The sequence below is a fragment of the Botryllus schlosseri genome, chromosome 6 (assembly GCF_051294905.1).
Source record: "Botryllus schlosseri isolate E-star chromosome 6, Bs_hap1, whole genome shotgun sequence".
NCBI classification, from domain to species: Eukaryota; Metazoa; Chordata; class Ascidiacea; order Stolidobranchia; family Styelidae; genus Botryllus; species Botryllus schlosseri.
This window is the reverse complement of record NC_137241.1, coordinates 4,564,986-4,592,887: the sequence shown is the minus strand read 5'-3', so window position 1 is coordinate 4,592,887 and position 27,902 is coordinate 4,564,986. Positions and strand designations below refer to the sequence as shown.

The window sequence follows — 27,902 nt, the reverse complement described above, 5'->3', positions numbered from 1 at the left end:
CTCCAATTCGTTAAATGCGCAACATAACGGTATTTTCAGTACGCTGTCTGCCTTTACGCAAAGCTATGTAAGGAACAATTGACTTTCCGCTCAATTCTAACAAAGCCGTTACTCCGCTTAATTCGACCAAAAGCGAGCGGAACGAAACTGTCCGAATTAATCGGAGTTGATTGTATAATGCGTTCTTTAGGTTCTTACCTTTTTGTTCATTTCGTCATCAAATTCATTTTCTTCGTGCATTCGATACAGATCGTAATATTTCGCGTGGTAGTACGTCATAGGATAGAAACACCGGGACAACGTGTATCCGATTAAAGCCACGAAAGCGGTGCAGCCAAGTACAATCCATCCCACCATTTGCGAATAACTGCTGTTGTCCCGGTACGCGTCAGAGTACACTGGTCGCGCGGCACGAGCGACCTAAAATTGAAAGAATACAAAGCACGATTTTATTTTCATATTGTTCGGTCGCGATCTTACGGGTACAACTTTGTATAGCTCCTTTAAGGTACAGAACTTCAATATACGATTGAATAATATATTCATTATTCATATTGAAATAAACCCGAATATTTTCGGATGACACTCTTCAGTGGTTATCGGAGATGAACTATAGTAAATCCTTGGAAAGAACATGGTATATCAAAATATGACGACACCCGCATTAAATTTCGAATAATCGGTGCGAAGAGATCGCTTGTACTATGTTTAGATGACATTTGATAACTGATATCGTTTGAAGAACGAATGAAATATTGACAGACCTGCTTCGCCATAACATTTATTGTCATTCAGTAAATATAATGGTGTAAAATTCAATGGTTTTATAAATAAATACAGTAGATGTAGTGTAGAAGTGACTTTAGAGTCAAGACTAATATTATGTCTCTGTCGAAACAGTTGGTTTGAAACACCATTTAAACTCGACTTTACTATAGCATCTAATTAGCTGTAATTTCAAATTTAAAACAATACCCCATCAATTCACAAATGGTAGTGTAAGCTATCTCTCTTTTGGTTGCCGACAATATCAAGGGCATTGTCTCATCGACAACAAGTGAGATAAAAGCGATACGCGTGATATTGGAATTCTGCATTGTGACATTGCCTGTGAAAAGGCTCATCTATTATAGCTATTCTTTAATAAATTAATTATCATAAATCACACGAAAATCAATTGAAAAACTTCTGTTCTAAACAAAAGACATTTTTAAAATTTGTTTTGTCATCATTTTCAATGCAATAATAATTAATGTCGATTAGTCACTCTGCAGATTGATAAATATATTTGCTTACTCTAATATAGTAAAAGAACTTTGGATTGCAAAAGTCGCCGAAGCAGATATACTAATTTGTGTTGTTTTACGTATACCTTTCAGCATATTTTGTTTCTTATTAAGCGAAATAAATTTATAGTAAATCGGAGGCAAAAATACTGCACCATCCCGTTACCTTTACTTGGGTTTTATCGAAGATGACTTCACTTCTATCTTATAGGCTACTAATTTGTATATACTTACATCCTGACACGATATATACGTTCGTCCATCGAAATGATACGGTAGCGGCGTGACAGAACACGCGTAGTATTTTCCATCCAACAGCGAGTAGCATACCCATACAACAGGCGCTATCATAGATCTTGTACACACGCCTATTATAGTGACACATATTTTGTCCCGCCTTGCCCGCACAGCACGATCCCTGACGCGTCTTCCCGTCACAATTTTCCACAGGCTCGGATGGGCGGCGAGGGACAGAAAAAATAAAGCCACAGCCGGTATGGCTATGAAGACTAGTCCATAAATTGAGTTGAGGTTTCGAGTACATTGGTACCGCGAATTTTGACTGCTCGACGTCGAGTTACACGATCCTAATTCAGATATCTCCACACATGGACAGTAATACACCGCGTGGTTGAGGATCTCTTCGAAAGCGACGGTTCCACCAGCGATCGCAGAATTTACGATAGTTCCTTTGAAATCAGCCATCCTCTTCTGTAAACTTTTCATATAACCAGCCATGATGTCCTATAAGATGTAATGACTGCAAAAAGGTTTTGTTATAATTATTATCAACATATATGATATATTACATACCTATATGTAATATAGCTTATATAGAAATAACATGAGTCGGATGCTGTAAGCCTCAATACTTGTTTAGATAGTCGACCTACAATCTATACAACCTATAGTTGGATCAGTTTTTCTCCAGGCAAAGTATCAGCGGTAATTGGACATAACTCACTGATATTAAATTTTCTATCCGGAAACCCGCAACCCGCTCGCTATATTTTAATGTGGCCTGCGACACAACTTCGTAAAAGTATAAAGCATATAGTGTAAATATGCGTGTGTAAATTCTCCCGCGAACTGAATTTGACTGGTGATTTATAATCAGTATCTAGCCATATAACTTGATGACGCCAAACTTCCACACATTCAACTAATTCCTGTATGCGTGATTGATTGATTACCTGTTCTTGCGGTAAAAATCATTTATCATGTGTATGATTTCAGTTTCAACATCGTTCTGAAAGTATTAGAGCCTGCCGTGATTCATACTCCCTAAAGGAATGATATAGAGCAGTAGATGTGCGAGGCGAGCTAGCCCGGACTAGGTTTGTGTCCGACTGTTAAACCTTCCGGTTCGATCCCAATGTATACATGGCACAGGTACCGATTCTACCTCTGCTGCAGAGTCGCTTCCGCTACAAGGCTACATATGAACTGATAGAAACATTGAAATGAAAAGCATCATGTACTGTATACTGTAAAGTTTGTAATGTCTACATGGTATGAGTCGCAGCAAGGAAATATCATCCAGTATAATTTCCGCTGGAGATATGTTGTTAAATATAACGTTATTACACCTACAGTTGGGCAACTAGAAAACTTTGCCTTTACCAAATTATATTAGTATTAGAATTACTCAATTCGCGAAAACTTTGAAATTAAATCAATCTCGTTTATATCAAATCAGAGTTGATCCTCATATAACCACAAGAGTGATACATGTCGGTACAGCAAGCTTTGGCTCGTTTCCCGCTATACAGCTCTCCTGTAGCATATCAGGAAATCACATATCAGATTGGAATTACAATAAGAGCAAAGAAACATTTCACTAATTGGATTAGAATTAGATTAACGGGATTACGCTCTAATTAGTCAAATTATGATCTAGTTATCCAAGTCTGATCACACATCTCATGTACTTTGGGTTATTTTATGCGAGATTTCAAATAAAAATACTAAGCAATATTCATGCGGCCGTGGTTATCAAAAGGATCTGACTCCTTGGTTTATCACAACCATGCATCCTGTTTCCAATCACATATTGCTACTCTTTAAAATAATAAATCTTCCATCGCTTGAGGTGCCGTATTTGGCTGTTTCGTATTTAGTTTTCCCCACTCCATATCATTTGCGCAGTGTCCGATGATATGCGTTACACGACTTTCCCTCAATTCATCCACTGATTAGCGGGTCATTATCGTCATCTCCGGATATAGGCCAATATGTTTTTTCGGACGACGTAATACAATTTTCGGTCTTTTGCTTGTCTTTTAACACTAAAACTCAATAATTTCTGTATCATCTCTTTTGTTCATCTCCTGCCCTTTTGTTGATTTTATCCCTTGGCGCGATGGTTATGCGGAAGCCATACCTTATGAATCTTGCGCTGTTTTTATTGGATAGCCGCTATCATTTTGATAGGACCCGCAACGGAAAAATGACTTCATCCTTTCTATCATTATCGATAAGCAATGATATGAGTAAACATGCAATCACACATATCTAGTTTCTAAAGTAAACTCTAACATTATATAGTTACGTTCCCGCATTCCAAAACCAGAACGCAAAGAGGGGTCTTCCCTATATAACACTGCTACTCATGATTGAAAACGTTATATATAACGAATACTACATTTGGGATTTTTTAAACAATTTCAGTTAAATTGCATGTGATGTACTACGTACGGGCATGACTGTGGCGTAGTCTAGATCTTGTTAAATTGATCACATATTTATGGCACATTATGTAAGAAAAACAGACAAGACATGTTTGTTTGTAAGTCCGTCTGTTGACGCATATGTGTGGCCAATGCTGCCGTGCATGGCCATTTCAGCATCACTATAGTTACACTGCTGGTTCACTGGATGAATCAGTACACGTACAGGCAGTATACAAGGGATATATCTACTTTGATACAGCGACACACGTTGGAAAGATCCTGAGAAATTAGTTTCGATGCATCGAGACTGATTTGAAGATATACTCATTGATTTCAGTCTGCTTATGTGCAGAGCACACTGCATGCGTTACATACGTTGTTATGCCTAGTGTTTTGACAACGTTTGTGCAAAGTCCTTCATGTTCGTTCACACCTCAACCTCATATATGCTACACTACAACGACCAGAGTCTCGATACTAACCTTGAATGTTGTTTTCAAAACTACAGCCACTGCAGGACTTAACAAGTTATAGGCGCATGACGCAATAAAAACCACATAAATAGAGTTTCAAAAGAATAGGCCAACACATTTACCTGAGGAAGAATGCAGGAAGTAACTGCTTTGTATCGTAATTAAATTCATATGCATTTTCGTCACGTTCAGCATTGAATTGTCACAAGAATCTCGCATTATTAAATTTCATAGTTGGCATTTTTAATCGTCATATTCCATGTAATTTATTATACTTTGAATCTCCACTTATAATGGCTGTAATTTGGGCCCTGGATAAGACCCAAGCGAAGAGTCCTGTAGTTTAGTAAAGTATGCTACAATGAATGCAGTTTCGAAGAACTGTATATTTTTCACAGTCAATGTGCATGTAGATCTGATGCAACAGCAACTCACTGGTAAACACGACTACACTATTAAACATTCCAAGTTGAGTACGGAAATAGAACTGGAAGACCGTGGGCTATTGTTTCTGGCAACTCCTTTGATTCATTTTCTATATCTATTCGATTTGCAAATATCGAGTATAGCGATATAAGCTACTATGCTATTTTGCTACAATGCTATTATGCTACAGCACCGTAGCTTACTACAATCTTGTTGCTAATTAACAGACCGGGAAATACAGTATAATGACGCCATCATATTCTTGTATGAGAAGTTACCACAATTACTATAGCCTTGGTGATACTCTGCTATGTGATCGATTTAGTAAATCTGGCCTGTATCGTTATTTCATTGTAATTGTATTGACTGCTTTAGCTATTTCCTTCCACAGGACAATCAGACCTTGTATTCACGGTAGAGCGCGTCTGTTGTAGTGTTTTACCAAGATGCCTGTGCTACTATCACACATGCTTACAAAGATTCGTCAACATCCGGTATTCAACATGTACGCTTCGGTTTCTGTTCTTCGGTAACAAACTGCATGTTTCACGGAGGCCGCGGTTCACGATCCTACTGGTCTGCAGTTCTAGAAAGGTATGGAAATGACCTTCAATTCAGTATATGTTTGAAAGCCTTACACCTTCCTTGTCCAGCGGCATGTGCACATCATGCACTCATGGCATGCACATGCAATGCAAAGATCCTATATATCTGTATCATGAGTCGGTGTATATGCCGCAAAAATACATCAAGGACGAAAATCCTTTCCTTCTGCTCCAAAAGGAGCCGATAAGTCCAACGTGCAATGATGAGGTGATGCATTTACTTATGACTTCACAAAAGGAATGTAATTTACAAGCAACGTACATCTGATATGAACATTGTACGATATTGCAGACGTAGTCAACACATGTCCTGAAGTATAAATTTGCCTATTTATTGTGACAGCTAGTCATCGGTCCATTGTAATGCGGATCTGGTACACCCCAGTACACCCCCTCTGAATTGTACTCCCTTCTGAGATTTTGGTACACTCCATGGTGTACGATACACCCGGTTGAAAATCCCTGGTCTAGCAGACAAAGCCCCCCCCCTCCCCCAAAGAGTTCAGGTGATCGCCCTATGGAAGGCCCAAGACCAGTGCAAGATATGATATTAATTCCCTGACACCATAATAGTTGTGTTAATACCCAAATAAGAAGCCAAGATCAGAATTTTGTACTATCTTTTTCATATCTTTAAAAGGGGGGCGGGGGTGGCCTTTAACCTCTTCAAATTTTTGGCCATCCCCTTTTTTCTGACTACACCCTTGACTGGTACATCCCATCCACTAAATACTCGCCTGTATTTAGAAGTCGAGTGAATTCCTGAATCTTTCGTGATCATGTTGATTTATAATTCCATATTTCCGTCATTTGTCTTCCATGCAATTCCTCGAGCCCTGGGGACAAGCGTTGTGGAGCGATTATTGGTTTTGAATCGAGCTACTTATTTGCCAGCAGTCGAAAATGCTATACGGCCGTAAACCAAACTTTACGCTGATTGGTCGAGAGACAATGGCCATGGATACGACGCAGCAACGGAGAACGCTGCATTTACCTAAACCTATAGTCGGCACTACGATGTATTCCTATAGCCGTGTAGACTGTATAAAAACGACAAGATTACAGTCAAATGTTTATTTCTTTATCCATAATAAAATTAGGAAAGGAAATAAAATATTTAATAACATATACTGAAATATAATGCCGAAATACTGCTGTGTTTATGAATGCAGTGCCACCAATGACAATGAACTGGGGAAGAATAGATCTTTCCATTCATTTTCTTCCAACGTAAAGGACAGGAAGGCTTGGGAATGCAGAGTATAAGAAGGCAGGACTATTTGTGACATACATTTGGGCCTGAATTTGATGCCAATAAGAGTGATTTACTTGTAATTATCTAGCAGCAGTCAAATATAAACTAATTTTCTGTGATTTCTGCCCAAGTTCAAATTTCATGAGCTCATCGCATGTGCTGCTACAATACCTCAAGCACACCAGTGCGGATGAGGTCTGCTTAGCTAGAATCACTCTATCATGTGAAGCACCCAGATATCCATATGGAAAAAGAACAAGATCGATCTTTGCTACATTCACATGAGTGATGCTTAGTAGTCTTGAATGGCCATTTCTTCGTGCAATAACCCCCACGATATTGAATACCTGTTCTTACTGTACTGTCCTTGAAGTGATTTGAAAAGAGATGTTGCATATGGAGTAGGCTACCTGCTGTCTTGTTGCATGTGCAGCAGCCGCAACATTGGAGGAAGACAGTTGACACGGCATGGAGTTCAGGGTCCGCCTCTTTGCAATGCGCATATCTTCTGCTTCTCCACGGAGATTGCGACTGGCAATCGCACCTCTCTTTAGACGTGACTGTATTGCTGCATCTATAATGCACTAGCAGCAGAATCTTCCTTGCAAAGTGGTGGGAGCAAATTATTATTATTATATTCTTTATTCACACTAAGAAACTGGTCAATACACACATAATCCGGGGAGCAACCTGCACCCAAAGGAAAATGGCGAGATTGGAGTAAATTTTTTAAAATTTCAGTAATGCAGTCAAATTGTTATTCCTATGCAATACATGGAGAAGTCAGATTACAGAATTGCAGTAGATGAAGAATTGGCAAGGGTTACAGAGCAGAGGTAGAGATGATTGAAAATGAAGAATCGAAATTACAGAAATGATGCTGTGATTCACTAGTATAATTTTAGTCCAGTGGTGCATTCAACGCCTTCCGAAGAATATGCACAGTGCCCAATAACGTGATCTTCTGGATCATGTCGAATCGCACGTTACCCGGAATCTGTCGGATATGTCTCATGAGTTTTTTGCTTACGACCCCTGTAGCGCCAATGACTATCGGTACAATGTTTATTTTGCATCGCCACATTTTCTCACATTCCATTTTGAGGTCTGCGTATTTGGACTGCTTTTCTGATTCTTTTTGTTGTATATTGTGATCAGCTGGGACAGCCAGTTCAATGAACAAGCATTCTCTTTTCTTTTTTAGTTTGATGATCATATCCGGGCGGTTGCTTCTGATTTCGCGGTCAGTTATAACTGGTACATCCCACAGAATTTTTACCTGGTCGTTTTCTGTCACTGGTGCTGGGCTGTAATCGTACCAATTTTTTGTCGAAGTGGTGATGTTAAAATGTTTGCATGATTCAAGATGAATGTAGTGACCAATCCTATTGTGTCTCCATGTGTATTCGGTAGCTGCAAGTGCACCACAGCCGGACATGAGATGTGCCACAGTTTCATTTTGGTTGTGGCACATTCTGCATTTGCCGTCCGTGTTTTGCTTCAGAATTCTTTTGCGATAGTATTTTGTAGGAAGCGATTGGTCTTGTGCTGCGAAAATGAATCCTTCGCTTGCCGGTTTCAGACCAGAGCTGGATAGCCAGGTCCATGAAAGCTCGTCTACATGGGGCTGTTAAATTAACTTCTTGTGCTGTCCATGAAGAGGCATTGACTCCCATATCGTTTCCCTCATTTTGAGCGTTGCATTTTTGTATCGAACTCGTGCTGCTTTTGCTATTGTTGTGGGTTTGGCAACAGTGTTTTCAGCAGTGTACAGGTTAGCTGTTTCTATGTTGACTTCTCTGACGTACTTGTGACGATAGCTCAGAGATTTTGTTTTGCGCTGTTTGTCTTCCTGTGCAATGAGTTTGCAGTAAATGTTATCGCTGTTGTTGATGTACTGTGACAAGCCAATGATTTCTGTTTTGAAAGTTTGTTCAATTTCTTGTAGTCCTCGACCACCTTTTTTTCTGGGGATATACAGTCTTTGTGTATCAGATTTTGGGTGATGCATGTGGTGTATTGTCATCAGTTTTCTCGTCTTTGTGTCCAATTTTTTAATTTCATCTTTGCGCCAGTTCACCACACCAAAGCTATATCTCAAGACAGGCACTGCAAGACTGTTTATGGCATTGATTTTGTTTTTGGAATTGAGTTCAGTTTTGAGAATTGATTTGAGCCTGCTAATGCAGTGCTTTTCAACCTGTGTGACGGTTCGCACTTGTGCGAATGAAAAAAATTGCAGTGCGAATGACGAAGGTGGTGCGAATGAAAATCCGGATCAAGTGCAAATGACGAAGGTGGTGCGAATGGTGCGAATGAAAATCCAGATCAAGTGCGAATGAAAATCGTGGTTTATTGTAAACTTTTCTGACGTGGAATAATTAAAATAAACCTAATAGGAAATTTAGGATCAGAGTGACTTTTGTAGTTGCGACGCAATTGTAAAACTTGATACGACGCACCACTAATCGTAGCTCTTACAAGCCGTAGTGAATTAATATTCCCGCACTATAATTATTACGTAACAAAAGCCTGGTTTGGAAACTGGTGTAGTCACGTATTGGCAGTGTACAGATCTCTACAATCTCCATAGTGGCAGACATACAGTGTAATAGCCAGACTGAGCCTGCGACAGGCTGGAAAAATGGCGTCAAATTGACTTTCTGCTTTCTTTCGCTAAACAATCATCAGATTTTCGTAATAACTGTTCGATTAGCGCGAGGCACGAGGATCATTACAGACTCACATTTGCAAGTTTACTGTAACGCAAATTTTTACTCCTTCGAGGGTTATTAAAGTATTGACCGCAAAGGGTATAAGTTTTGGTCGACACGGTGCCTGAGCTATCTGTTAATATGTATGTAATATTTATTGAATTTTTTGAAAAAAATCCTGCGATCGTTTTTACATATCCAAGGTCACTGTGTTGGGTACTGTAGCCAAGAAGCGAGACACGCAGTAAATATGGCTTTATCGTGAGAATTCCTGATAAGATTTGTCGGACTGTTTTTTCCGGAAAACGTGGTCGAAGACCGTTGGGATGAACTAGTGCAGGGGTGAGCAACAAGCGAGTTTAGGCCTATGAGACTCATTCATTTCGAGGCCAACCCCTTCTGCGGCGGGCACATGAAGACGTAAAGTTTTGGCAAAAACAAACGCTGATAAAAGGCGGTGCCAAAAACATAAGCGGCGACAAAACCTCGGTCTAAAAATGACCGATGCTGGATGGCCAAACCTTTTGATATGGATTGGAAATGCTCCGTTGTCGGCACGGAATAGTCCCGTTCTTGCAATCTGAGTAGACAGTAGTACTTAATGCGACACGCAGATGAATTAAATTTGCCGTATATTGAAATCGCGTGCGTCAGACATGTTGTGTAGAGCTGTGTTGGGTAGAATTGTGATATGCGCGTTCTGTATGTCATACGTGCCCGTAAAATCGTAGCATACAACTGTAATATTAAAAATAAATTATTTTTCATGGGCGAGGCTCGGGTCGCGAGGTGCCACAAAAACTCAGATTTTGATGGTAGTCTAAAAGCTGCTTTACCGTTATTAAAATGTTATGAATTCTCAAGTTAGATTGAGCTACTGAGTAGAACACACAGAACCGTGAGTTATTTGCTGTTCTCATAAACTTGCAAGTCAGAAGTTGGAGCAATGTATCATCAGGTAGCGAGCTCTAATGTGCCTATACTCTCCTTGATCGTTTTGCCCCTCATGTTCCAAACACATAAGGCAATAACCTCAACACCAACATGTGGTTTTGTCATCCTTTCGGCAAACTGGAGCATCGCGGGACCTTTATGTCAGCTCTCAACAACGATTTCTGCTAACAAGCATTTTTCACTCGCGAAAAATACGCTGTATTTTGGATCGGAGTGCAGAACAGATTTTAAGACTTGGTCATCCAAGCACTAGTAGGTTAAGTAGGCCTATCTTCATCTTCTTTTTGTATAACAATTTTCGATTAGTTGTGCGAATGAAATTTATTCTACAAAAAAAGTGCGAATGGAGCTCAAAAAGGTTGAAAAGCACTGTGCTAATGTATTCTTTTTTTAGACTTGATTTCATTGCAGCATGTTTAATGTTGTCGCTTTCACAGATCCCTAGATATTTATAGTGATCTTCAGCATTCAATTCTGTTATGGTTTCGTCCATTTTGAAGTTCATGTCGCCAGTGCTGGTGGCTCTTCCACGTCTTATGGTAAGTTTTGAGCATTCATCCAAGCCAAATTTCATTTTTATATCTTCCGAAAACTCATGAACAATTTTCATTTGGTTATTCAGGTTCGTATCGGATTTCGCATACAGTTTCAGATCATCCATGAACAAAAGGTGATGAATCTTTTGACCTTCAGAATTTGCTGCTTTTTTCATCACGTATCCTGTTTCATTTTTTCTCAGCAACTCACTGAGTGGAGCTAAGCTGAGGCAGAATAGAAGTGGTGAGAATGAGTCGCCTTGGAAGATACCATTGCATATCTGAATTGTACAGGTTTCTGTTTCACCTTGGTCATGTTTGATCAACAGTTTTGTATGCCAATTTTTCATTGAATTTTCAATAAATCTGATGATGATCGGATTCATTTTGTACATACGCATTGTTTTCAGTATCCACGTGTGAGGGACTGAATCGAAAGCTTTTTTGTAGTCTATCCATGCCATGCTGAGGTTAGTGTGTCTCCTCTTGCAGTTTTCCAGAATGGTTTTGTCAAGGAGCAGGTGGTCCTTACAGCCAAGGGCGCCTTCCTTGCAACCTTTCTGCTCAGGCGGTAGAAGATTTTCTAGGTGTTTGTAGCTTCGTTTTGCCAGGATTTTGGTCAGTGTTTTGTACATGGTTGTCAGGCATGATATTGGCCTGTAGTTCTTGGGGTCCCTGGTGTTTTCATTTTTTTGGAATAAGATAGGTGATCCCTTGTGTGAACCAGGCTGGGATCTCGTGCGAGCTGGTTATTATTATTATTATTATTGTACACAACAATGGTGCTTTTAGTCTGTTTAAGGCTTTGTGCTCCACGACATGACAGTATTTGAACTGATCAATGCATTTATTCTTGTCTTTGACATTCTTTCCACTCTCTCACGCATCGGCTCGCGATTCATCGGGTCGTTAACTGCCGACTCGTATCTTGGCTCACTGTGATTTCTGGGCTTTTTAAGTCACTGCAACTGCAGTGAGGTCGGCGATGAGGAGCGAATGAAGCTTGTGGAAGTAGGATTGAAATCTTGCCTTCTTACTCTGCATTCCCAAGCCTTCCTGACCTTTGCATTGGAAGGAAATGAATGGAAAAATCTATTCTTCCCCAGTTCATTGCCATTGGTAGCACTGCATTTATATACTCAGCAGTATTTCGGCATTATATTTTAGTAACGTTACTAAATTTTTAATTTTCTTTCCTAATTTTAATATTGATGACGAAATAAACATTTAACTGTAATCTTGTCGTTTTTATACAGTCTAGACGGCTATAGGAATACATCGTAGTGCCAACTAGGCTTAGGTAAATGCAGCGTCCTCCGTTGCTGCGTCGTAGCCATGGCCATTGTCTTTCGACCAATCAGCGTAAAGTTTGGTTTACGGCCGTATAACCAGTGCTTTTCAACCTGATATATCCTCTACTTGTATCTCAATTGTAAGCAATGTGTAATGTAAGTGGCCGACTTGTGCATTCCATTTGTGATGAGCAAATGTTCTCTTTTAACGATTTTACTGTGGTTATGGTTCCTTCAGCAGTGGAACAGGGTGGAGTCATCCTGTGTTTAACTTGGAATTTTTGTCTTTATTGATTGGTGAGGAACCGCCGTGACAGCCCAGTTCCTGTCTGGCGTTTGTAAATTGTGAAAAAGAATGCAATGATCAGTAAGGTTCAAGGTTTCAAATGGAGCCCAATGTGAAGAGATGAATGGTGACCAATTCTTCAAGTATTTATTATAAGTGTGCCCACCGTAAATACTATTTTATTAAAATCCAAATTTTTGACGGCAATAATTACGCTTCCATCTAGGTTGGAATTGAGCCAAATTTGGTGAACATTGTTTCTATAGACGACCCAACAATTTCATGGGGTGAACAGAAAATTTTCAAATTTTTTAAATTTATTTTTGTTGTTAGACACCGGCGAGTCCTTCCTCTCCTCGTCCAAAATGAACTCGTGAAGATAAGAATACAAAGCCCTCTGGTCGTCGCTTCTACGAAATCTGAAAATGGTGGATATGCGATCCCAAAGCTGTTTCGTGCGATGCTTTGCCATGAACTTTTTCACGTTGGTTTCAGCGTGTTGTTGCGCCTGATGAAACATAGGAGATACAAATTGTATTGACATATACGGAACAAAGTACTCATGATTAAAGACTAGAGTTGGATATCTATAAAATTGTTTGAATTTCCTAATTAGATTATAAGAAATACAATTATAGATGTATATTTTAAAAAAAATAGATTAGACCTAAAACTATACTGAATTCGAAAAAAAAAGTTGGAACTTGAATTAAACGCCGGATTAAGAGGAAATCCAACAAAAATCGAGTCCAGTTCACATCAAGTCAGATTTCATTCTCGTCAGCATGAGAGCAGCCAATGTCTTAGCAACAAGCTTCGCTCGTATCTCACTAAACCAGGGCCTGGAAACATACGGCCTGTGGGTCGGATCCAGACTGCCACGGGATTTTGAGCGGCCCGCAGAGCATTTCTACCCTGAAAGCAACATTCAAATTTGAAAGTATTGACAAATTTTATGCGTCACAGAATGAATCCAAGTTTGCCAACCTGTGAAAGACGAAAACTGAAACTATTTGTTCTGCTCGTGTCTACAGATATTTGTGAGCAAAATTTTCGACCATGAACATTATTAACAAGACGAGGCTGCTGTTGCGTAGCAGCCACATGGCGAACATGGCTATGCGCCATGGGCGGCAGGCTGCTAGAGGGAGGCAAAATGTGAGGTTAAGATATTTTAATTTTTTTATTTCTTGGTCAACACTACAGAAGTACTGAAGAAAGGTGGGTAATGCGGGATTCGAGGCGAAGTGATGTTAGTAAACACAACAAGATATTCAGTAACTATAAATTGAACAGATTGGACCTATTTCAAAATTTAAGCTGCATTTTCAACGAAAGCCATGGGCGGCAGCCTACATGCCTCTGCGCCACTGCGAGGCTGCGTTCCAATATAGCTGATGTTCACCTGCAGTCTTTACTGAGGGTTTATACATCGAACATGCAGCCAGAGTTCAAAAGGCATGTTGACAATTTTGATAGACCACAGATGTCAGATTGACCTCAACAGCTATTGAAGTACATTAGGTTAATAAATTGGTCTCTATGCTTCAAACTTTACATTAAATTAGGGTTACCATATTTTTGTGGCTCCAATTCCGGACACTCGTTAGCGCCCACTAGCGGATTCCAAAATGAAGTATGAGCACATTCTCTGTCACTAGCAAAGCTTTGCCTATCGCCCAGAGGTGGTCACTATCTCGTTCCGGAGTATATGGTTGCGTGTTGTAAGTTGTAACCAATAACGAACACCGAAACCATATTTTTCAGCCCCCTCCCGCCCAAATAAACACTGATCTTGGGCCCACCATAGGGTAATCGATGCAACTTCTAGGATACGTGCTATATGAATCTGGTCGTCAAATTTATTGAATGAATTATGTCAATAATATTGGATCTTCCATGTATAAGTTATATATACCGCTACATAGTTTCGATTCCCTCTCCACCCACATGATCAGAGTTAGCGGCAGAGCAGGTGGAGGATGATTACTTCGAAAATGCAGAGAGCGTAATTGCACATCGTTAAGTCATGTACACTTGTACAGGTAACACCGATAAGATTATTCATCAGTTGAAATTGTTCCGTAGTCCAGCTCAAAATTTGATAAGCTGATTACTAAAAAAAGGTCAGCAACTTTGTCCAGACTTACTCACAGCCTATTTTGGAAGCTGATTACGTTCAATATCTTTGCGAACGCCAGAATAAAGGCAAACGACCCCCCAGGTTCAGAACCACTATCTTTGAGTAAAGCATTTAAACAACTCTAGGAATATACCGTTTTCTTACAATTGCGATTACAATTAGCATTATTTCAGTAAATCAAGGTTATTTTTATTTATTTTTATTGCAGTTTTTGCAAGGGCAGTAGTCCCCATATTAAAATCAATATATGCGATACTTAATGACGCGCGCCGCGCGAAGAAAAACTTCAAGTATAGCATAAATATGTCCAAAAATGTTGTTATGTTAATTACGAAAAAATTATGATCCCACTTCAACCCTTCAAAATTCTGGACATTTAGGCATATTTTCCTTGTATAGGTGAATGAATGCGCGAATAATGTATCTATTCTGTAATCCGGCCCGCTTCATTTTCCCACATCAGGACCGTCGACCAGAGAAGTTGCCCGCCCCTGCAGCCTGCACTAATCGGATCTCCTGAAACACTTCACAAATTAGATTTGAATTTGATTACGGGCATTTTTGCTCGAGTTAGTAATATTAGATAACCAATTAGTACGGCTAATGCTATAGGGGTTTCAAAATGCGGTTAACAACGTCTAGGAGTGGTGTACGTGCACAGATAGCAGGAAACCGTAAGTATTTGTAGTTTTAGGCAAACATCGTTATTCTATGTCCTGCAAATTATTTCACTTCGGATACAATGTCAAATTTCACTCATTCGAACACGATGCTAAGTTGAAGTTAGCCTTTAGTACAGTGGTTCCCAACGTGGGCGATATCACCCTCCAGGGGGCGATTTGGCGGTCTAGGGCAGTGCTCTTCAACCTTTTTCGGAGTGGTACACCCTTTTAACGTTTGCTCAAAACTCGTACACCCCTGTTCATTAGGGGTTTCAAAAATGACTTTTTTTCTCAAATCGTACTGGCTACTTGATAAAATTGCTAGGTTACCTAATTTAAGCCTACACACCAAATTTGGTTCGATTCCAACCAGTAGCCGCATTGCTACGGGAAAAATGAATACCGAAAAATTCGAAAATTTTCTGTTCACCCGATGAAACTACCAGGTTGTCTATAAAAACGATGTTCTTCAAATTTGGTTCAATTCCAACCAGTAGAAGTGGAGTTATTGCCGTCAAAAAATTTGGATTTGAATAAAATAGTATTTGGTCACAGAGTCTATTCGCCACCAGTTAGGCCGCCTGTCACGCAAATTGGAATTTATTTCGTGTCAGCCCCAAAACAGCATGACATTACGAACGATAATCAATCTAAATGTAACAGTATTGGGGAGAGAGTAGGTAAAGCTACTGCTGCAGAAGCGGTAATTCAGATCAGCGATGATAGCAGGCGCACCAGCCTACGGCGTATCAGGCCTGCCAGTAGTTAGTATGATCGCTCGCGAACGGCTATAGGGTTCTTATGGGCCCGCTCGCACGGTGCCTCGAAACTCGTGTTGGCACGGTGACCCTTTTGACCCCCCCTTCCGCTCGCACGGTGCCATTGTGTCTTATGGACCCTCTCACACGGTAACCCTTTTCGGTATAGGGATCGCTCACACGGTGCCTCGAAAACTCGTGGTGGCATGGTTACCTTTTCAGGTATAGGCATCTCTCACACGGTGACTCATCCAGGTATAGGGCATCTCTCACACGGTGACTCTTCCAGGTATAGGCATCTCTCGCACGGTGCCTCGAAAACTCGTGTTGGTAACTCGTACTTGTGGGTATAGACATCTCTCGCACGGTGTTGAAAATGTATCAAGTATGGTAAATAGTCACGTGATTGGTTCTTAGTTAACGAATATGTCGCAAATTATTATATATGACCGGTTCGAGTTGATCCTAACGTTTACGGTGAGTGCGACAATGATATATCGTTATTCTTATAGACGCGGCGGTGATTCGTACTTTCGTTGATAGAATGCTAGCGGCATGTCGTACTTTCACCAAAAAGGGTGTGAGATAGTTTGCTAAATCTAGGAATCAGTCGCTTGGTAATTAGTTTACCACGGAACCGGCGTAGACGGTGATACCAACAATAGCCGCGTTCACATATTAACACTCCAAATAGGTGTGAAATAGTTTGCAAACCCTGCGTTCGCTGACAAGATAATGTCTCAGACATACGCGACTTGATGTTACAGGCATATCGATCGCTCACGCGGTGAAATTTTCGTAAGCAGTTTGGCACAGAGCTTGATTTCACTCGTACGATTTAATAAGTAACGGATAACAGACCGCCAGTGTCGGTAACTTGAATAGCGACAAATTGTCACTTATTTCCGCTCTAACCCTAATCCTTTGTGAAGTGAACGCTTATTCAAAAGGGTGTGATATCATTTTAAAATCCTACGACACTCACAGGGTAATGCTTCAGACAAAGCGATCCCTCATGCCCGCTCACAAGGTAATATTTCCGTAATTAGTTTGTCACAGAGTCGTCGCAGACGGTGATTCGTAAACCAACAATTTGACACTTTCTGGTATGGTCGCTATATGTTTTTGACACTTTGTCCGTGTTTGACTTTAGTTGTATGATAAGAATCATGCGAATATTCAAGCAATGTATCAATTGAATGAAATGAAACTTACTACACAGCTCAAGTTGATTCGTATTTGAATGTGTTGATCCGGTACAATTCTAATTAATTTGAGAAATCTTTTTAACGCGATCTTTTGATTCGACCGTAACCTGAATATTACTGACGCCGACTTTCAGTCACATTGAATTATTCACACATTCCACGCCGCTGTTTTAACAGTTATAGAATCAATACCAACTATCTCTAACCCGATAATATTCAATCATTTTGGTAATTTACCAACTTTAAATCCATTCGCGGATGTACTAAAGGTAAATCCAAATAATCCAAAATGAAATATTTGGACTTTGACATAGTCTGAATTGAAATAGATTGACAAACATGACTACCAACTTTCCCGCAGTCCCATTTCGATATTATATGCACATTGATTTGAAACAAGTAATGAAACATTACAACTCTATTCGCGATCCCGCTTTCCGTTTGTCAAAGAGATATTTTAACATCTTACCATACTCAAAAGAATTCTTCACAACATTAACAATTGTTAAAAATCTAGTTTTCACTTACTTGATTATATCACTACAACTCACAAACTTGAATTAATTCATCCTGGCTGTATTCGTATGATCGGTCTTTTTATTCGATTGTAAAGGTCGTTACTATTCTGAAGACAAAGTATTTACTAATCGGTACACATACGATTTGACTTGGACATATTATATTTTGAGTATACGAGATTTGAATGTCCGAACAATAACTGAGAATTAATTTATCACAATTAAATCCGTATATTACAGCGTAAAAGATATTGGAGGGTCAGCAACTCTGTACGGTCGTAGTTACAACTACATTAACTAATCTACCCAGGCAACTCGTCATGATCATTCCTGAAATCAACACAAACACGACCACTGACTTGAGTTAACCGCCAAACAGCATCAAGTTTTAAATCCGCTTGCAGCTGACGGATTATTCGAATGCATCGATGGAGAATATTATTGAACTCGTCGGTATTGTTACTTCAACAAATTACACCGACTGCGGAAGTTAATATCGAATGGTAAGACTTGATCACATATTTGTTGATCACAGACATGACAAAAAAAAACATTACCGAGATTTTATAAACTAGTCATATTACTCTACACATCTATCAATATCAAAATGCGAGTCATCCAATTTTTCTACTAAAGTAACATTGCACTTTCGGATTCGGTATAGTCATACAAATTGTATTAAATCCAACATCAAAACAAAAGGATTTTTTTTTTAGTTTATTGAAATCAAATCATTCGTCTTCGACTTGTGCTTTTCTAGATTGCACGCAACAATTCGTTACGAACGAGCTGTAACCAAAGTTAAGAATTCTTTGTGTCCACAGATATAGAAGATGAATATAGCTAACACAATCGCGAATCGATGTTTCAGAGTATTTCACGGATGTAATAAACTTGTTAGTGTCGCCTATCTAAAAGTATGCATGCGTTCGATTTCCATACCGACTGTTGCGATGTTTAGGATTCGTTTACAATGACCAAGAGTGAGGATTTAACATCAATGTCGTTACTGGAGGTATTCACAACAGAGAATCGAAACATTACACAGTGTGAAAATATATCTTTGATATCAAAGCACTATCCCAAGTACACGATTAATACTCAACTCCGTTCACACTTTCTATAGAACGTGCTAAATGTAAAATATCACGAGGTTGCACTCTAAGACTTTGATCATTACAAAAGTAAATTGAATATGTTTGCTCGACGCATTCAATTCAACTAGAAATGTCTAGTGCACAACAATCGTAATATTAAGGAAGTACTTGCTACACTGTAATTCACTGAACGTGTTTTGCATTGTTGTTCATTTGTAGCATTGATTGAAATTGAACCCTCAAATAATAATTCCCGGCACGAAACCAAACCGCTGAAAGTCGTTACCAACACAAAGAAACACTTTGTACGATGTTTGCCAAATGTACCCTATGGCTAGGTGTACTAGAATTATTTGTGTAACACATACACCGACAATGTAATCGAACATTTTTCCGTTGTCATTCGCTAAAGTAAATGTCATCACAATACTCTGTCACTAAAGATCTTACTTGTATCTGATTGAATCACCGATAATTAACTCGCTAAATCAAACCATAAGGAAATTTCACTCACTCATCAGATATGAAACAGCGTCGCTTAATCGGTATAGATCGTTTTTCTAAATGCAAATCATACCTGACCAACAGAAAACAATTTTCACTCACCTTGTAATGAAACCAAGTGGTGGACCTTCGTTCAATATTTTGTTTGTGTCAAATACTTTGCAATAAACACAGTGGAGTGGTCGAGCTTTACATCAGCAGACTGTAATCTGTAAATCAAGCTTACATCCGACTTGTAACTGTATCGTTTACCTAACCGAGTTGTATGCACAGTTTGATATTTTTTGTTATTTGGTAATTGCTGAATATACAACTTCGAAATACTCCCTTGAACGTAATTTCCATCATCGTAATAATCGAAGTACATTTGTGTCGAATTCGTAACAGCCGACTATGACATGATAAATTTTTGACAAGTTATGCTTGGAAGATTGGTTGTATATCACGAAAAATAATTACCGCTCATATTGATACTGTTATCCATTGTTCGGTATTTTCAAACGAGTAAAATTTATTACTTGAGTAACTCCGCTTAATGCAAATGTAAACACAACCGTCTTTCAACATCACAAAGACATCGATACAAAGTATACAATCAAACGCAACAAGTTTTACTTTTGTAGGTTGTGTATGGTTATCCTACATAACTCATTTCTTACCAAAGCCATATGAAATATATTCATGTTACACGAAAATATTCACTCATGCTACAAACCTGTACAATGATTGGTGGTGCTTTCAAACTGTTTCGATACCTCAAGAACTTTATTGTCTGAATGGTTGTTCATGTATCGTAATAATCAAGTAGTTCAACACAGAACTAGTATTAACAGAAACACCAGAGTTGTTTACACAAAAGTTTGTATGTGTACAGTATACGAATACCATGTGTAAGTCCAGCACAATTGTGGTATCCATACGAGTTTAGTTAACACAATTTACGACACCGAGGTCGCGTCATCTTTCGTAAGACAACAAACCAAGGCTTCGGGATATGTCCATGTCATAGCAATGAATCGGCTACTCCAACAACAGAGTGCATATGTTTTCTAGTTACGGTGCTTACATCTTACACACAAATCAATCTACTTTGCTAACGAAAAGTGGTGAGTCATCATATGGTTATCCTCACTAGTAAAACATACTATCATACAAAATGGTCGTTATAGTTTGCACACCAACGGTACATCGTACAAGTAACAAGTCTCGAGAATCCAGTTATTCAAAAAACGTGAAAGTATTTCTACACCAAGTCGTTGTGTTGACGAAAGCGTATATTGTAATATCACGATCGATTTGCATTCGTTGGTCACAAACTGTCACTACTCTAAATAATTCTTTTTCACTCAAACACAAACGCATACTTGTCACCATTCGTTTTCATCAAGTACGAGTTCAAGAAACTTACTACGACATGAATTTTCATTTTTATGTTGTGTAAATAGGTAATGATTAATTCAAGTAACACTATATCAACATCATCGAGTTGTGCTAATACAGGGCCGGCCAACCCGTGGCCCGCGGGCCACATGTGGCCCGCGAGAAGATTTTGAGTGGCCCGCGAGGTAATTTCCGAAATTTCTAAAATCATCAAAAATGGATTGCACAGATTTTGAACTTGCAAGGCCAACCAAAAATTTGATTAGTCTGGCCGCAACACTTGAGATGTTATGGCTGAAATATCAGTTCCGACGCATTGACAGATCCATCCGCCATTCACATATTGGTATATATCTTCGTACACTACAATAAAGCAGAATAATTTGCGATAGATGTATCAAAGGTAAAAAATTACTACAAGCTTAGCGCAATATGTTGTCACTCGATTGCTTGTTTTTAATATTGTTGCCATTCTGTGGAAATGGAAGAACACCTATTGTATCAGATTGAGTCTAACTATATTCGCGATTACGAGACAAAGTGTCGTTCAACATATGCGACCTTGCGTTTGCGCTCGCGGTAAGACCGTCCGTCGACTATGAAACCTATATAGGCACGAAATGCTTGACCCATCTTGGTCGCAGCTTTCGATATCGATATGTCCATGCGCCGAATATCCCAGTCCTCGCAAACTTAGCCGAGCGATATACAGCAGGCCCGCAATATAATCAAATGACAACATTATTGACCTACGAACTTCAAAAATTTTCGCGCTTCGCGCGGATAGTGGCCCGCGCAAAAGTTCGTAAATCGAATGTGGCCCTTCGGCCAAAAAGGTTGGCCAGCCCTGTGCTAATAGATTTACATGTGGTCTTGTGGTTTTCATCGGGACATACAGCACGAACTAACTGCAGACTCCTCTCTGTTGTACAGCTACTCGGTAATCGAAATGCATTAACATGTAAACAACGGTCTTGTTTCGTCACACCAAAAATATGTTCACTGTCGCGATACTCCGCACAAGACGTGCATAGCCTTTTCACACTCGTAATAGTATACCAACGTCAAGCGATAACGTTTAACAAGACCAACGACACTGAACCCACGACGTTTACCTATGTAAAATTGCCACTTTCACTTGCCAGTCCATCGTTTACCTGACTAAACATATTATTTTCCTTTGGAGATCTGATGTTTACCCAGAGTAAGAAACCTTTTTCACTTGGAAATCTATTTTTTCCTTGGCTAACAAACCTTTTTTCACTTGTAAATATATTTTTTCCTTGGCTAACAAACCTTTTTTCACTTGTAAATATATTTTTTCCTTGGCTAACAAACCTTTTTTCACTTGGAAATTTATTTTTTCTCTGGTTAACAAACCTTTTTCCCCGGGTAACAAACCTTTTTCCCTGAGCAACAAGCCATTTTCACTTGGTGGTCGGCCGTTTACCTGAGTAAAAAGATCATTTTCCTTTGGGGATCTGGCGTTTACCCGGTGTAACAATACATTTTCGCTTGGAAAAATACCTTTACCTAGAGTAACTAATCATTTTCTCCTGGGTAACAATCCCTTTTCGTCTGGAAACTATCATTTAACTGAGTACCAATACCGTTTTCACTTGGAAATACATTTTTTCCCTGGATAACAATACCATTTTCGTTTTGAAAACTGACAACCACACCGGTCAATTTGATATTTTTGTATATTGTTACAACGAACAGCGACGGAAATATACACAGACTACCGGTTTCAGAGTGCACCCCATCGGTCGTATCACGTAAATATCATCGGTTAACCACATACAATATACTCTTGTACACCGAAATGCACGCTTTGGAAAATTGGACAATAGGCTGCGATAGTTCTGTGATGTCCGGGTTCGTGCTTTAGATTTTCCAGAGTCAAAATGTCTGAATAAAACACCTCCTCGACGACGGTTGGTATGTGGATAACGGTGTTCGGAAAACGGTTGGATTTATGTCACCCATCGCGATAACAATTCCAGGTCGAGTTTTCCTCCCGAATGTTTACTATATTGTGTCTTTATTGGTCAATGTATGTCTCGACATTCAGTTTGAAATCGGAAATGATAAAGTATGTAACCGGTTCCGGATATCAACTCTGAATCGATAAACCAATGAACAATATTCAAAGTAAACATGTCACACCCTGTGTTTCCACGAAAAAATACCATCCAGACATACGTCGCGCTTGTTTGCCCACATCAGTATACGCGCAAATGGAGGTGTGTGACATTGCATGCAATGTGTTGGTATACAAACATCGATCCACAGACATTATCATAGCCGGTAGTTTTGATGTAGATCGAATGTCACCTGATAACAATACCAATAAGCCACATTGCAATGACTCTGAGTCAATCTGAAGCATGACATACAGACACACAAACATAGAAACCGTAACATGGGTATTCGCACGACGGTGAAAGTGAACTATACAGCATATACCAGTAGAGTGTTCACAGTCAAATATGCGAACCGTGCACAATCATATACCCAGGTTTTTGCTGGATATGTACGAAACCAATAAATCGATACATTTCTTTTCTCTGGACATCAATATTACAATCGCCATTCAAATGCATCGCTCGAATGTGAGGTTCGTCGGGTGTAAAATCCATGTCAAATAACACCAAAGTGTGCCTTCCGTGTTTTATTATTTCCACCGACGCTTCTTGCCTGTGTCGTAACACTATGGTGCTGGGACTCGAAAAACGATGGATTGCGAAACTGATTGACATGTTCTTCGATATGACCAGCAGAATTGATGTCAATACCCTTGTGATGATGTCGTTTCAAAATGTTACCGATATGACGAGCGCAACCTCGATCTCTTGTGGTGATGACCGTTTCGAAATGTCACCGGATGAACTGGACCCTTACAAAAGTGTGTTTTATGATTGCGTGTGAAATCACGAGGTAGTGTTCTATTGTGGTGTACGATTGCAGATTCCACAGAAACACACCTTATTGGATCACAGTATCAGTCCGAGATTTTCAGAATCACTGTTCGCGATATTTACCTGGAGTCGTTATGTGGGAGTAGCGACATCCATGCATCGTGACTGAAAGACTGATCGCAATCATTTCGAGCACCGTACTTCGATAGTTCACGTTGGTCAAACGCTGTACAACAGAAAATTTCGGTGTCGACAACACGATGGATATTGACCGATGTATCCAATTGGTCTGGGTGGTCCGTCTGCAGATAGGGTCATGACTATCTTGCAAAGTAACAACACGATAACACCATCGAGTAAATCAGTGAACGGTGTCGAAATATCGATGTAATAGCACAGACCCAGAGTCATTGCAATGTGGCTTATTGGTATTGTTATCAGGTGACATTCGATCTACATCAAAACTACCGGCTATGATAATGTCTGTGGATCGATGTTTGTATACCAACACATTGCATGCAATGTCACACACCTCCATTTGCGCGTATACTGATGTGGGCAAACAAGCGCGACGTATGTCTGGATGGTATTTTTTCGTGGAAACACAGGGTGTAACATGTTTACTTTGAATATTGTTCATTGGTTTATCGATTCAGAGTTGATATCCGGAACCGGTTACATACTTTATCATTTCCGATTTCAAACTGAATGTCGAGACATACATTGACCAATAAAGACACAATATAGTAAACATTCGGGAGGAAAACTCGACCTGGAATTGTTATCGCGATGGGTGACATAAATCCAACCGTTTTCCGAACACCGTTATCCACATACCAACCGTCGTCGAGGAGGTGTTTTATTCAGACATTTTGACTCTGGAAAATCTAAAGCACGAACCCGGACATCACAGAACTATCGCAGCCTATTGTCCAATTTTCCAAAGCGTGCATTTCGGTGTACAAGAGTATATTGTATGTGGTTAACCGATGATATTTACGTGATACGACCGATGGGGTGCACTCTGAAACCGGTAGTCTGTGTATATTTCCGTCGCTGTTCGTTGTAACAATATACAAAAATATCAAATTGACCGGTGTGGTTGTCAGTTTTCAAAACGAAAATGGTATTGTTATCCAGGGAAAAAATGTATTTCCAAGTGAAAACGGTATTGGTACTCAGTTAAATGATAGTTTCCAGACGAAAAGGGATTGTTACCCAGGAGAAAATGATTAGTTACTCTAGGTAAAGGTATTTTTCCAAGCGAAAATGTATTGTTACACCGGGTAAACGCCAGATCCCCAAAGGAAAATGATCTTTTTACTCAGGTAAACGGCCGACCACCAAGTGAAAATGGCTTGTTGCTCAGGGAAAAAGGTTTGTTACCCGGGGAAAAAGGTTTGTTAACCAGAGAAAAAATAAATTTCCAAGTGAAAAAAGGTTTGTTAGCCAAGGAAAAAATATATTTACAAGTGAAAAAAGGTTTGTTAGCCAAGGAAAAAATATATTTACAAGTGAAAAAAGGTTTGTTAGCCAAGGAAAAAATAGATTTCCAAGTGAAAAAGGTTTCTTACTCTGGGTAAACATCAGATCTCCAAAGGAAAATAATATGTTTAGTCAGGTAAACGATGGACTGGCAAGTGAAAGTGGCAATTTTACATAGGTAAACGTCGTGGGTTCAGTGTCGTTGGTCTTGTTAAACGTTATCGCTTGACGTTGGTATACTATTACGAGTGTGAAAAGGCTATGCACGTCTTGTGCGGAGTATCGCGACAGTGAACATATTTTTGGTGTGACGAAACAAGACCGTTGTTTACATGTTAATGCATTTCGATTACCGAGTAGCTGTACAACAGAGAGGAGTCTGCAGTTAGTTCGTGCTGTATGTCCCGATGAAAACCACAAGACCACATGTAAATCTATTAGCACAACTCGATGATGTTGATATAGTGTTACTTGAATTAATCATTACCTATTTACACAACATAAAAATGAAAATTCATGTCGTAGTAAGTTTCTTGAACTCGTACTTGATGAAAACGAATGGTGACAAGTATGCGTTTGTGTTTGAGTGAAAAAGAATTATTTAGAGTAGTGACAGTTTGTGACCAACGAATGCAAATCGATCGTGATATTACAATATACGCTTTCGTCAACACAACGACTTGGTGTAGAAATACTTTCACGTTTTTTGAATAACTGGATTCTCGAGACTTGTTACTTGTACGATGTACCGTTGGTGTGCAAACTATAACGACCATTTTGTATGATAGTATGTTTTACTAGTGAGGATAACCATATGATGACTCACCACTTTTCGTTAGCAAAGTAGATTGATTTGTGTGTAAGATGTAAGCACCGTAACTAGAAAACATATGCACTCTGTTGTTGGAGTAGCCGATTCATTGCTATGACATGGACATATCCCGAAGCCTTGGTTTGTTGTCTTACGAAAGATGACGCGACCTCGGTGTCGTAAATTGTGTTAACTAAACTCGTATGGATACCACAATTGTGCTGGACTTACACATGGTATTCGTATACTGTACACATACAAACTTTTGTGTAAACAACTCTGGTGTTTCTGTTAATACTAGTTCTGTGTTGAACTACTTGATTATTACGATACATGAACAACCATTCAGACAATAAAGTTCTTGAGGTATCGAAACAGTTTGAAAGCACCACCAATCATTGTACAGGTTTGTAGCATGAGTGAATATTTTCGTGTAACATGAATATATTTCATATGGCTTTGGTAAGAAATGAGTTATGTAGGATAACCATACACAACCTACAAAAGTAAAACTTGTTGCGTTTGATTGTATACTTTGTATCGATGTCTTTGTGATGTTGAAAGACGGTTGTGTTTACATTTGCATTAAGCGGAGTTACTCAAGTAATAAATTTTACTCGTTTGAAAATACCGAACAATGGATAACAGTATCAATATGAGCGGTAATTATTTTTCGTGATATACAACCAATCTTCCAAGCATAACTTGTCAAAAATTTATCATGTCATAGTCGGCTGTTACGAATTCGACACAAATGTACTTCGATTATTACGATGATGGAAATTACGTTCAAGGGAGTATTTCGAAGTTGTATATTCAGCAATTACCAAATAACAAAAAATATCAAACTGTGCATACAACTCGGTTAGGTAAACGATACAGTTACAAGTCGGATGTAAGCTTGATTTACAGATTACAGTCTGCTGATGTAAAGCTCGACCACTCCACTGTGTTTATTGCAAAGTATTTGACACAAACAAAATATTGAACGAAGGTCCACCACTTGGTTTCATTACAAGGTGAGTGAAAATTGTTTTCTGTTGGTCAGGTATGATTTGCATTTAGAAAAACGATCTATACCGATTAAGCGACGCTGTTTCATATCTGATGAGTGAGTGAAATTTCCTTATGGTTTGATTTAGCGAGTTAATTATCGGTGATTCAATCAGATACAAGTAAGATCTTTAGTGACAGAGTATTGTGATGACATTTACTTTAGCGAATGACAACGGAAAAATGTTCGATTACATTGTCGGTGTATGTGTTACACAAATAATTCTAGTACACCTAGCCATAGGGTACATTTGGCAAACATCGTACAAAGTGTTTCTTTGTGTTGGTAACGACTTTCAGCGGTTTGGTTTCGTGCCGGGAATTATTATTTGAGGGTTCAATTTCAATCAATGCTACAAATGAACAACAATGCAAAACACGTTCAGTGAATTACAGTGTAGCAAGTACTTCCTTAATATTACGATTGTTGTGCACTAGACATTTCTAGTTGAATTGAATGCGTCGAGCAAACATATTCAATTTACTTTTGTAATGATCAAAGTCTTAGAGTGCAACCTCGTGATATTTTACATTTAGCACGTTCTATAGAAAGTGTGAACGGAGTTGAGTATTAATCGTGTACTTGGGATAGTGCTTTGATATCAAAGATATATTTTCACACTGTGTAATGTTTCGATTCTCTGTTGTGAATACCTCCAGTAACGACATTGATGTTAAATCCTCACTCTTGGTCATTGTAAACGAATCCTAAACATCGCAACAGTCGGTATGGAAATCGAACGCATGCATACTTTTAGATAGGCGACACTAACAAGTTTATTACATCCGTGAAATACTCTGAAACATCGATTCGCGATTGTGTTAGCTATATTCATCTTCTATATCTGTGGACACAAAGAATT

General features: G+C 39.2%; 1 protein-coding gene and 1 pseudogene across 3 annotated transcripts in view; both read right to left on the bottom strand.

Annotated features, from left to right (window-relative positions):
- Window positions 1–2,089, bottom strand: part of LOC145440455 (calcium homeostasis modulator protein 6-like) — a 38,164-nt gene extending 36,075 nt beyond the window's left edge. For both annotated transcript variants that reach the window (XR_013915544.1, XM_080318065.1), the window contains exons 1-2: window positions 1,521–2,089; window positions 199–420 (exon numbers count right to left, since the gene is read on the bottom strand). Coding sequence is in view for 1 of the 2 variants with exons in the window: in XM_080318065.1 (XP_080174191.1) it covers window positions 199–420; window positions 1,521–2,024 (726 nt within the window). In the remaining variant the exon portion in view is untranslated. The remainder of the gene's footprint in view (window positions 1–198; window positions 421–1,520) is intronic.
- A 10,690-nt stretch (window positions 2,090–12,779) lies between these two features.
- Window positions 12,780–27,902, bottom strand: part of LOC145442076 (calcium homeostasis modulator protein 6-like) — a 28,132-nt pseudogene continuing 13,009 nt past the window's right edge. The window contains exon 3 of the transcript XR_013915936.1: window positions 12,780–13,007. The product of XR_013915936.1 is annotated as a calcium homeostasis modulator protein 6-like (transcript). The remainder of the gene's footprint in view (window positions 13,008–27,902) is intronic.